General features: G+C 40.9%; 2 protein-coding genes across 2 annotated transcripts; one reads left to right on the top strand and one right to left on the bottom strand.

Moving 5' to 3' along the window:
* Window positions 1-574: 574 nt before the first annotated feature.
* Window positions 575-7,589, top strand: oxtrb (oxytocin receptor b). Its single transcript, XM_080462447.1, has 3 exons — window positions 575-662; window positions 787-1,883; window positions 5,110-7,589. The coding sequence occupies exons 2-3, from the start codon at window positions 959-961 to the stop codon at window positions 5,376-5,378; spliced, it is 1,194 nt and encodes a 397-aa protein (XP_080318573.1). The 5' UTR covers window positions 575-662; window positions 787-958; the 3' UTR covers window positions 5,379-7,589.
* Window positions 7,590-8,989: 1,400 nt separating this feature from the next.
* cav4a (caveolin 4a) lies at window positions 8,990-12,209 on the bottom strand. Its single transcript, XM_080462356.1, has 3 exons — window positions 11,884-12,209; window positions 11,179-11,366; window positions 8,990-10,017 (listed from the first exon to the last, which is right to left on the bottom strand). The coding sequence occupies exons 1-3, from the start codon at window positions 12,109-12,111 to the stop codon at window positions 9,867-9,869; spliced, it is 567 nt and encodes a 188-aa protein (XP_080318482.1). The 5' UTR covers window positions 12,112-12,209; the 3' UTR covers window positions 8,990-9,866.
* Window positions 12,210-12,857: the final 648 nt, after the last annotated feature.

Below are 12,857 nucleotides of genomic sequence, written 5' to 3'. Positions count from 1 at the left end.
GGGTTACGCGCCCCTGCATAGTTCCCACCCATTGGCGTGCTCACAGTCTCTCAACAAGTTGTTCACTGTGGATGTGTCCAAAAAACACAAGGCTCCGGCTGATTCACTGTCCTGTCTCAATCTAAATGGACTTTTGGACTTGCTGCGGTTCTGTTATGTGACTTAGTTTTACCTTTTCTGCATAAAGTTCCTGTGTAGCCCAACATCACAGCTTGTATATACACTGGTTTTTACATCCATTGTTATTGGTGATGATGATGATGATATTTAATTCATCTAAATCTTATAATAAAATATGATGTCAAGGTTTAAATTATGGTATGTTTGAGGACTAGAATAAGAATAGATTCATACATTCAGACTAACGGGGACTATTTCCTATATCGCTGTTGCTAAAATGCACTAAGATATGAGACGAGGCTGTTTACGGGTGTTTTGGTACAAAATGTAAGATGCAGGATGTCATGGAGTACATAAATGATAACCTGCAGGCAGCTCGTACTGAGGCAGTTTCCGTCGAGGGGAGGGGGAGGGGGGGTTCTGACATGGGTGGGATACAGAGCTTCCGCGGTTCACACATCACACCGGACGCAGCGGATGATGAGGTCTGTGTCGCTCCAACATCCTCAAAGTAACCGTGCAAAGGATTGTTGTCTTCACGGGTGAGTTTCTTTCTCAAAGCCTATCTGGATATAGTAGTAAGTGCATTTCTTAGCTGGACTTTGGTAGTTTGAAGATGAGCGCATTGAAACAGTTCTGATTGTCACATCGTGTGGTTCTCTGCAGGTAATCCCGGGTTAAGGTCATATTGTGATTTGATCCGAAGCAATCGACAGAAAAAACTTGGGAGAAGTGAGCTGGCCGTTAGTGTCGCTGAGCCAGTAAATCTCAAAGCAGATCCTGTGTCCAGGTTTGTGATGTGATTGCTTGATGCGCCAAAGTGGCGCTTTTACGCACGATGGAGGAGTTTTTACGCGAGCAGGACAGTTGGTCTCATAATGTCACATGGAGCGACGTGGGTCATGGAAACACAAGCCGCTTCGGGAACAACACGGTGAACCCACTGAAACGAAATGAAGAAGTGGCCAAAGTGGAAGTTACTATCCTGGTCCTGGTTCTGCTCCTCGCGCTGACTGGAAACCTGTGCGTCCTCTGGGCTATCCACACCACCAAGCACAGCCAGTCTCGGATGTATTACTTCATGAAGCACCTGAGCATCGCAGACCTGGTCGTTGCGATCTTTCAAGTCCTGCCACAACTAATTTGGGATATCACTTTTCGTTTCTACGGACCTGATTTGTTGTGCAGGTTGGTGAAATATCTGCAGGTCGTGGGCATGTTTGCGTCCACTTACATGCTGGTGCTCATGTCCATTGACAGGTGCTTGGCAATCTGTCAGCCACTTCGCTCCGTGCACAAGAGAAAAGACCGCTTCTGTGTGATTGCCTCTTGGATGCTCAGCTTGATATTCAGCACTCCCCAGGCTTACATATTTTCTTTGAAGGATGTCGGCAACGGCGTTTACGACTGCTGGGGAGACTTTGTGCAGCCATGGGGGGCCAAAGCATACATCACTTGGATGAGCCTCAGCATTTACATTTTTCCAGTGGCCATTTTAAGCATCTGCTATGGCTTAATATGCTTTAAGATATGGCAGAATTTCAATTTAAAGACCAGGAGGGAGCATGTCTTGGCTCTCACTCCAAGGCCCTCAAAAGGCGCTCACCCCCTCTCCCGTGTGAGCAGCGTGCGGCTCATATCCAAAGCCAAGATCCGCACAGTGAAAATGACATTTGTAGTCGTCCTCGCATATATTGTGTGCTGGACTCCTTTTTTCTTCGTCCAAATGTGGTCTGCATGGGACCCTGCTGCACCAAGAGAAGGTAAAGTTCATGTTTTTCCTTTTACTAATGAGCACGAAGCTTGAATAATAATAATACAAATGTACTAGTGTATAACTTTGACATGTTTGCTTCAAAAAGGAAATTATTTATATTTTTCTATTATTCGCCAGCTAATAAAGTCACTAACTGGGACAAAAAAATAAAAAATAAAGTAACATTTTAATGAAATATTGACAGTGGTGGATGTATCCCCTGTGAAAACCCTTGATGAACTGTAAATAAAAATTCATATATGTACATCATTTAGTAAATTACAGATTTCTCCATGTTACACACTGTCTTCTGGAATTCATAAGCTATCAATTTGTCACTAGAGGCGCACAGTGCTGTTTAAATGCAGACTCACAGAAGACTGGGAGTGTCACTAAACAGCCAACTGTTACAGCCGTTATCAGCTCATAAGGCCTCAAAGCCTCTGGGAAAGTAAATGTACCAGACATCAAAGGTCTTCTCTCTGGGGTTTATATAATATACATTTAACTGACTAGTTCCTTCAAATTCACCCTTAATGTCTTGTTTGTTTGCCATTAAAATGGAACAAGAGCACCGGAGAAAATAATCTTCATAACCCTTCCAGTTGTGTTATCTTGAAAACTGTTTAAAAAGTGTTTAATCTGGTAGCGAAGGGATTTTATATAGACCAGATAAAAGCGTCGTAATTGTCTTGGTCCTTTTCCAAACTTGATCCACAAATTTAGGGAAAAAAAACAAACATATTGAAGCCAAGATCGCATGCTTTGTAACCATAAGAATAATGTGTATTGTAACGGGGGCCCTTAATTGTTTTAATGGGTGAATTCACAATGTTATTTCTCCTCATTTTAAGAAACATAAACACCATCAGTGAGTGTGTGTAAGAGATCATTTTACAAAGAAGTCAAAAGTCTTGCCTAATGAGGAGTTTGTGTATTTATTTCACATTCAGATACAAAACATCCGGTCACTAACCAAGAAAAACATCCCTGTTTTCACTGACTGGCAGACGATGGTTGATTAAGTTGGTTAGTACAAATATTGCAATGCATGATGAATTGTTTGCTTTATCGATATACATATTTTACACTAACTATATTCTGAAAATCAACCAACAAAGAGGTGGGATAACAGTTTCACTTTCATCTGTTTTCTTTCTAAAAATCCATCAGAAATCGTAGCTTTTTGTTGTGACTCAACAAAAAATGCTCTGCTGATACAGTTTGAAAAAACTCAATTTACTTGAGGATTTCAAACACTCTTGTGAAAGATGGACTTACGGTCTGAATATAAATCAGTCCACAGTAGATATAATTCCTATTATCTTCCTTCACTCTTCAGACAAGAACCTTTCAAAGTGAAGCATTTCTTCTAAATCTTGTGTCAAAGTGAAGATAAGTCTGATTTCACTGCGTCTCTGCCAGTTCTTTTCCAAGTCATTGCAGTCTCTTTGAAGCGATGAAGTTCAGGGTTTGACTCTACATAGGTGTGTTTCCTGCTGCGCTGGGCGTTTGATTGAAGCGAGAAAACCATGAAGTCTCCGTTGCACTGCTTGAACTTTGTTGGTATCATGTTACGACCCGAAGAAGACTTTCTGAGGAAGACCTGGAACTTTATGCACTCTTGCAGTGTTGAACTTTTTTTATTCTTCAAACTTATCTTTGATAAAGTACGTCTTCATCATATAAGTGACAGAACTATCTTTTGATTTCAAAGTTGGCTTTAACTTAGTTTTTCTTCCTTTATTCTCAAAATCTGTTGATATTACAGAAAAAAGCCAACATATTTTTCCCCCCTTTTTTTTTCTTTATATCTTAAGGCACAACAAGGACTTAAAAGTTTTTTAGTGCTTTCACTGTGTTCATAATGGCAAAGTCTTCCGACGCCAAATAATCTTACAATTCCAGACAAATTGATTCATCTGCTTAAAGTTGTGTTCTTGGGTCAGTTATTTGACAATCCATGAAGCGCCACTGTTACGATAAACTAAAAACTGCAGGGAAGCAGCAGAGTCCCGGAAAGAGAGAAGAGCAACTCCTTGGTGGAAAAAGAAGAAGAAGAAGACAACAGGGACTGAATCGATCACACTCCATCGAAGTTTTATGTTTTTATTTTTTTAAAGAAACTTGGAGATATTCAACTTTCCACCGTTTAAGTTACGTCCCTCCTTAATGTGGTCTGAGTCTCAAACGATTGGAAATGCAATCACTTGAATAAATGAGAAAATAAGGTGTGTTTTTCTACCGAGGACAGACTCTTCTGATCAAAACCATTCGTCTCAATCTAGCAAGCATCCTAAGCTTCTGTTTGTGTGGCGTCCATCAATCTGGCCCACTTTGGTTAGCAATTGTAAAAGATTTCCAAACTATTTGAAAAGCTTCACAATGTCAGGTGACGGATTTGAAGCAACGGTAACTCGAGCGCCAAAAAAAGGAAGTACAAAATTAACTCAGAAATGTTTTCGGTGTGTTGAGCACTTTATCTCCAATATAACAGGAGTTTAGATTACTAAATTAAACAATGGATAGACTGGTGGCCTGACCTACTTGTGTCCACACGTTAGCTGGGAATGGCTCCAGCTCACTGCGACCCCGGTCTGGAAAAAGAAGGTTTAGAAGACGAATGGATGGATGAAAACAATACTCAACCAGCTGTGCCAGTAGATAAGCACATAACAGGCTGACTTTGGCAAGTTTGTGGTTCATTGTTGTAGTGAAAGAGGGAGGGGCTGAGCGACGGAGGATACAGGTGACGGAGGATATTGGAGGAGGAACGGCTGGTTTGGCAACTGTTCACAGGAAGAAGCAGAAAATAACAAAGCCCGTCTTCGTATTTATGAACCAACGTGTCACTTAATGTGTTAAAGGTATGGATCAAATCGAACTTTGGGTGAGTTGAGGGCTGATGCCAATCTCTGTTACACCCTGGACAGTTCATCGCACCGTCACAGAGCAAACACGGAGACAGACAACAACACACACACAATCAAGGTCTTTTCAGAAACACCAGCAATCCTTTTAATACACCGTGAGAGGAAAGTCTGAGGAAAACCCAGAGGGAGACTTGGATATTACACACAGACAAGTCCACCCATTGATCCATTGTGAGGCAAGGCGAGGATGCAACCATTGTTGACTTTGACTTTGTATTGGTCCAATATGATTTAAAAAATGTTTTGCAAAATGTTTTCTATTCAAAGCCTAATTGGAAGATGTTCCTCTTCATTCCCTAGACATGGCCTTCATCATCGCCATGTTGCTGGCCAGTCTGAACAGCTGCTGTAACCCCTGGATCTACATGTTCTTTGCTGGTCACCTGTTCCGTGACCTGGTGCAGTGCTTCTTCTCCTGCTGCTGCTGCTGCAGACGGTGCCTGAAAGACTCGTGCAGCTGTGGCCAACAGTGCAGCCACAAGAGCAGCTCCTCCACCTACGCCATCAAGGACACGGGGAGTCAGAGGAGCCTCACGCACACGTCCAGTACGGGAGGACCAGTGATCTGAGGGGCCTTGAAAAGCCAGCTGACAGCTGACCGTGCTCGATGTTATCAGGAAGCATGCAAGACCTTTCTCAGGCATTTAATCATCTGCAGAGGGAGCGAGCTGGACATTGCAGGATGTTTGTTTCAACATGTGAGGTAAATACCACAACATAACCCTCCTGTCCAGAGAATCTCCAGCACCCTGTACCAAGAAACACAAAAAATGTCATGTGAAAGTCTTTTGGGGTTTTTTTTTGGTGGGGGGGGTGTTTACTGCCTAATTCTACTAATTATATGTTTTCTCTATGATGATTCTTGCACATTCTTACTCTGCAAAACAACCGTGCTTTTTCTTGTTGTTTTCCTGGTTTAACCAGCAAAGACAAGTGAGAACAAACACGGTTTATACAGGCAAAGCATCAGAAAATCTTTTCAAACACGTCATGTCTAAATTCAGCCTTTCACTTAGAATACTTACAGACAGAAAAAAAAAAAAACCTGCCCTACCCTGTTTAACATGGGTACAACGGATTCAGTGAAATGATTGTTTACCTCTTGTAAAGCAGCTTTATTGTGTTTATGGTGTGAGGGTTCTTAATAATATTCACTTTGGGGTTTAGCTTGAAATATATAAATGTTGGCTTGATCCTAGTAAATGCAATTTAATTTATCAATGCTGATTACTGTTTTGAGGGAACAATGTTGTTAGGTAGATCAAATATTGTTTGCATGCCAAGAAGTATTTACAATTTCACTTTTTGAAAAGCTTCCTCTTCTCTTAATGTGTCGTTATATTACTTTTTTAATTTTTTTTATAAATTCTGACTCGTCTTCTCAAACATACAGATCTTTTTAAATGTTATTATGCATGGATGTTGATGTATATTTAATTTAATTGGACTTGACTCAAACTGTTTTTCCTTGTGGCTTTGTTGATTGTTATCATTACTATTCTCCCCCGTGGCTTTTCCTGTACAATTTTAGGTGTTCTTGCTGTTTACGCTCAACATATGGAGACTGTAGGTTTCAGATAATATTAATTGTTGACTTATTAGGTGTGTTTTAAAATGTGTCAAACTTTATATAACTTTGCCAGCTGTCTAACTCAGCTTTGTGACGCATGACAGCATTAGAATAGAGCAGCTCTGAGGTGAAGGAGGTTTTTTTATATACAACAGTGAGAGAGAACGTGTCAGCAGCAGAGCTGTCAGAGTCTCACTGCAGTACCAGTTATTCACTGATACTTTAAGGACCAACTTCTAGCCAAATACGTATGAATACATTCACTGTACAAACTAATAAATTGTGGAGTGCTCAAATTATACATGTCCGATTATTAAATAATGTTAAAACTTGAAAAATAATATTTGAGGAAAAGACTCAAGTTTCAGATTGCTATGAAGACTCAATTTGGACCAGGTTTGTAAAGGTTGACATCAGCTGGTAAAAGGATGAGGCTGCTGTCAAATTACAAGCACTTAATGCTGCATTGCAGTCGGCTCTTTACAGCATAAATAGAGACTTCTTGGATATTGTTTTTTTTTTAAGAAGAAGGCTGTCAAACCCACAACCCTCTCAAGTCCAATAAGTAATATTTAGTGTACATTTCTTGTAAATACCAGCCCTTGTTCTCGGATAGTGTAGTACTGAGTATGATATAGACAATCTTTAGGAGGTATTAAACCCCAATTAGAGATTTTAAATGAATGATTAATTACCTGTGATATAGTGCGATTCTCTTCAGTTTTACACAACTTTTCAATGGTTTTGATTGTATAATTATCATTGCGTGTCTTTATGTTGACTTTAAACTCTTGAAGTATATGAAAAAAATATCCTTCAACGACACCGTAGAGCTCAAATTTTCAATCTGCAATGGGTGCCCTGTAAAAGATTGAGGACGGAAGAACTACAATAGCTTTTTGCAGAAAGACCGAGTGAATTGAGCAATCATGAAAAAGCTGCGATCGAGCTTTAAATGGGCTGTAGGTCCATTTAAAATCAAACATTTGGTTACAAATCAAGCAACTCTCACCCAGATTTTATATATGATTGCAAGAACAACCCACTAATATGCTTCCTTTAATGGAAAAAATCCTGTCACCTTGACCTAAAGTTCACTGAAGGACTGAGGGTTTACCGGTTGTTGTGTATTACGGCACATTCATGTTACCCGACAAGAGAAAAGTTCAAGATGTACTGGATGTCCTCGATAAATACTTTGTTCCACCCTGTTTCTTTGCAATAGTCTTTTTTTAAGGACACACACACACACACACATACTGACAATGAAGACTCAATAAGCCTTACGTTTTCTCTATTCTGCGATTCAGTTATAAAATGTGTGTTGATAGAATCCGTCAGTGTAAAAGCGATTCCTGCTCATCAGCTCCAGGCTGAAGTGACTGTCAGCTGTGGGAGACGCAGAGCATCTACAGATATGTGCCACAGCGTTATTCCAATCCAAGAACGTCTGCTGGCAGCTGCCAGTGATAACCACCTCAGACTGTCAGCAACACAGAGCGCATGACCAGCACATCACAACACAACTTGCTGTGTATAATACGCACACACAGTTTTCATTACAGTGGTAAATATAGCCTCACCAATGACACATGTACTCTTAATTTAAGCTTTCAACAACAGCGTCAGTTGAGGGTATACATTGTGTAGTATTAACAAAATCCTTACTTTTATCATGCCGTATAAAACTAATTAAAAACAATTATGAGAATTGAGCAGAGAACTGAAAATTAACGTCACTGAGAGGCAAACAATGTCGTCGCCAATAATGTAAGGACTTTCAACCATGAAATCAATGTGAATGCAATAAAGACAATAATGTCATAATGAGCCAACAGTGTAATAAGATAGCAAAGGATTTCTTCACAACTACGACTGAGACCGTGTTGCATCGTATGTATGCTCAATGAATGTGTGTGTGACTATGCCATCCACTATACATACTTTGTGCAGACGACGGCTTCAAACAGGATTCTCAGATGGAAATGTCCACTGAGCTTGCAGTGGGAAGAGACACAGAAAGACGTAGAGGTGGACTTCCTTTGGCCACGTTACAGACTGATGACTGCTTCGTGGCGAACAGAGCCCTGCTGAACCAGATGATTAATGCCACTCAACTCAAAGCACATTTAAGGGAGGCATGAACCACCCATGTGTCTGGTCAATACAGACCTACAATTTGTGAATGGCACTGTGACAAGCCCGTAGTACCAAAAGGACATCGTTAATCCAGTCATTGTGCCCCTGCATCAACAACACAGGCCTAGTTTCTTCTTCAGGGATGACATGAGCTCATGGAGGTGACATCATCAGAGAACGGCTGCTGGAGAACCGGGGAACCTCAAATGGAGCGGCCTGCCCTTTGTCCAGAACTGAATCTCATCGAAAAAAGCTCTGTGGTCAGCTGAGTCACCGTGTACAAGCTCGTAAATCTGACTGTAGCCACCACCGCATGCTACTACTTTAACACTCTACTTTAATGAGTACGTATCTGACTATCTTGATCCATACGTATCCATATGGAGAACACCTATTGCTTTTCTGAAATCATTCTGTATATTGCCCCCTCTCCCAACAAAGACACTGAGTTTCTTACAAAGTACGCAATGCTTGAAAAAAATGTTTTTATTCAAATTATACCAAGATTTAGTACATTTCTCTCCTATTCCAATTACCAACAAGACTACCGAAAGTTGTTGTTCCTTTAAGATCTTTGACCTTCAATCTTAAAAATCATGTATTATTGATATTTTCAATATTCATCTGCTGCTTGTGGAAATTCTTCACGCTCAGTAATGGATGTGGGGACCTGAAGGCTGCGCTGCACACAGTATGAGGAATTCCATTCAGGAAACAGTCTTGTGTCCGATTAATTAAGAGTTTTGCAAACAAACGCATCTGCACATTCACAGATTTTGAATGTTTTTTTTCAACCAGGGATGAGATGTCATATGTCAATTAAAAAAAATGTGTTGCCAGGTAATTAAACTTTTTAGAAATTACTAATTAACATTCAGTGTGCAGAGAATAAATCATGCAGACTTGCCAGGGACGGATTCTTCAAATTCACACTGTTTAAAAAAAAGAAAATACAAAAACACACCCATAACAAATTACACAATGAATTTGCATAGCAGCCAAAGGTCATCTAACTATTTTAATATAGGGACTTAACTTCCAGCTGTAATGGGATTTTACACTCTAAACAGGAAAATTACGAAGTGCATCACTTAATTTCTCTACTTTTTTTTGCTGCCCCAACATGCCGGTTCAATATATTACAATGTGTTCATGAAGAGGGATGAGCTGCACGCGTTGAACTTAAACTAATCTGCTTTTTTAAGTGGAAAAAACACACATCATATTTTAATTAAACGGTCAGGAGCACAAGATGAATGCCCTGCATGGGTGAAGTCCCCATTAACACAAGGGCATTAGTCCATGTTGTGAACATGTCCAGTCTGGATGTGCTTCTCATGGGTGAGTCTTATTCTTTGGCGAGGTGAACGCTGAAGCCTCCACAACATTTCCCAGCGCTCGTGAGCAGAGGACGTACGATGACACCCAGCACAATATTCCACAGACTCTGCAGCCAGCAAGTGCCGATGAGAGCGCATTGGATGCATGGACTGACCATCCTGTCACAGAGAGAAAAATAACGTAAGTTTTAAAACATCTGAGAGGATGAAGATATCCCCAGTTTACACTTCTGTTTCTTTTTCACACTTTCTTACTAAGATATGAACTTTTAGTTTTAATTTCAGTTTCTTTTTCTATATCTTTCAAAATTGATAGTACATTCCTTTACATTCCTTAAAACATATCTAAGCATAGTTAAATCAGCAGTACATTGACACGCACACGTTCACCTGCTTGTTTTTTTTTTTTTAGGTACAGAGGTTACTACAATATAACAACTTTGAGACTTAATCCTTTAGCTGTTTAAACACTAAAAATGTCTTAATTCCCAGCATCTTCCAGTAATATCTTCTGCCAATAGACACACACGTCCTTTGAATCCCAGGCCAGCCTGTGGTTTGTTTTTCTGTCAGAGGTCTGAGTGTCAATCTCAGGGAAACTCTCTCTAAAGCCACAAAACAAGTGAGTGACACTTTAATATCATCGAGGAGAGTCATGAGCTCGCTCATCTTTTGGGGATTAAGGGATCTCCAGGGGCTCTTTGGCCTCCAGCGGCAAACTGGAGCTCAATTATCAGGGACAGAATTGAATGATGTTCAGACAAAAAGTGTGCAGCAAATATAAATATTCTCCGAATTAAAATTTATATATTATAAGATAAGATAAGATAAGATATCCCTTTATTTATCTCGCATGTGGAGAAATTTGCAGTGGTACAGCAGGATAGTACAGAGAAAGAAGCACACATAGCAGGAACTAAAAAAAAGCAGAAAAAAATACAATATAATAGAAACAATATGCACACGGTGCCTATAAGTGTGGACATGTACAGAATATGGGGGTGGATGTATTTTACATAGTAAATACGTTCTTATAGATTATTATAGTTATAGCACCACTTATTGCCCAGTTGGAGTGGAGTGATATTGTCCGGTTGTGGTGTGCAGTGGTCTACTGGGAGCACCATTTTCAAGGCAGTGAAGGGTGGTTCTCATGTTTCTGCTTAATGTTATTGTTTGTTTCAATTCACTACTATGTTTTTTGCCGTCCAGTTAATTTAAAAAAGAGAAAACCTGGAAGGTCTTTGCGTTTTGAATTTACGATTAATGAGATAAAGTCGTTCATTTAGTGTAGAGCAAGCTCGCCATATCTTCACCTACCAGATGTGGATGCAGCTGAGAACAGCAAACAGGAGACCAGAGATGATTGACATGGGAATGGCGAAAAGCACCGTGACTGCCCTGTAAATCCAAACCCTGGACACTTCAAACAGGGCATGGCTCCAGATCCACACCCGGTCTCCGCTGCGCACCGACACTGGCTCTGCTATCACATCCTCAAACGTCACCTGGGGACACAAACCGCGAGTGACACCGCTGCAATGAATCATCTCAGTGTGTTCATGGTGCACATTTCCATCCATCCATGTTCTATACTGCTTTATTTATTTAACTCAGGGTCATGGAGCACTGAAGCTAATCACAGCTAAAGGCAGGGTCAGCCCTGAATAGGTCAACAGTCCAACTTAGAGCAAAGAGACGCATCATAACATGAAGTCACAGTTACACCTCACCACCCATTAACCTCAGATGCACGTTAATGGTCTGGGAGGAAACCGGAGTACCTTGAGTACCTTGTGAAAAGCACAAATGGAACAAACGACACACAAACACAACCCAGGAGGTTTTTGCTTTGAGGTGAACCACTTCACTGTGTGACTGTACACATTTTACCTTTTGGACAAATATCAATATCTCCACTGGAGGGCAGTGCAGTCAGTCAAACAGCAACTTTGCTCTTCATAGCAGCTTCATAGTTTATTTGTATTCACATCAGATTAATTGGGATACATACAAATGCAATACCTTTAGGCAGTCATTGACTCCTCGGGGGTCCCTGGCGTTAATCAGAGGTTTGGTATCACTGATTTCCACCAGTGTGGAAGTATGAATGTTTTCCTCCTCTTCCAGAGCAGGAGGGGCCCTCCACAGCATTTCAGGCTCCTCGCCATTTTCAGAGTCTTCGGGGTCACTGGAGTCTCCCAAGTCAATCTCCACTTCCTCTGACTCTTCCCCTTTCATCAGGGTATCCATTCAAACATGTGGAGAAAAGCACAATCCCAGAAAGAGCTGCAGGGTTGTCGATTGTGAGTTGACTAAGAGCACAGCCTGTGACAGCCCCCCCCCCCCCCAGCTGGCACTGCTCTGAGGTTATATTGGGAACGTTACAGTGCCCTGGATGGTATTTGCAGATGGTCTGTCAAGTGAAGATCATTTTCCTGTGCAGTGGGAGGGTAGGAAGGATAGGAGAGGATATAAATACTGTGAGGTGGTTTAGTATGCAGGGACACTCCCTCGTGAGAACAGTGGTGGCAGATACTCTCACATGAACACGTTTCTCAGTGACGAATAATCTAGCGCGTTACTATTTCCAAACCAGCAATCGTATTAAAGTTACTTATCAAAGTTACTCTGCGTGACTATTGAGTATCTGAGTATCTGAGTTTCTTGTCTGTAAAGTCGCTTTTTTACTGAACAAAACAGACGTAGTTTAATCCGGCTACTCCTTCATTCCTTCTACTCCAAACACACACACACACACACACACACACACACACACACACACACACACACACACACACACACACACACAAACACACACACACTTCTCCTTCCCTATCGACTTTTCCTTAACTCCCTGGATGACGTCACGGGGTTAAGGAAAGGTGTTAGGACGCTTCCTAAAGGAGTTATGGAAAAGGTAATCACGTCGTTGTGACCGTCGGACCGCACTTTCACTAAGTGATGTAATAATAATCCGATGGCGGCGCAGGTTACTG

The sequence above is a fragment of the Lipophrys pholis genome (assembly GCF_963383615.2).
Source record: "Lipophrys pholis genome assembly, chromosome: 4".
In the NCBI taxonomy this organism is placed as follows: domain Eukaryota; kingdom Metazoa; phylum Chordata; class Actinopteri; order Blenniiformes; family Blenniidae; genus Lipophrys; species Lipophrys pholis.
The sequence above is the reverse complement of the archived record's forward strand: the minus strand, read 5'-3'. Positions and strand labels throughout refer to the sequence as shown.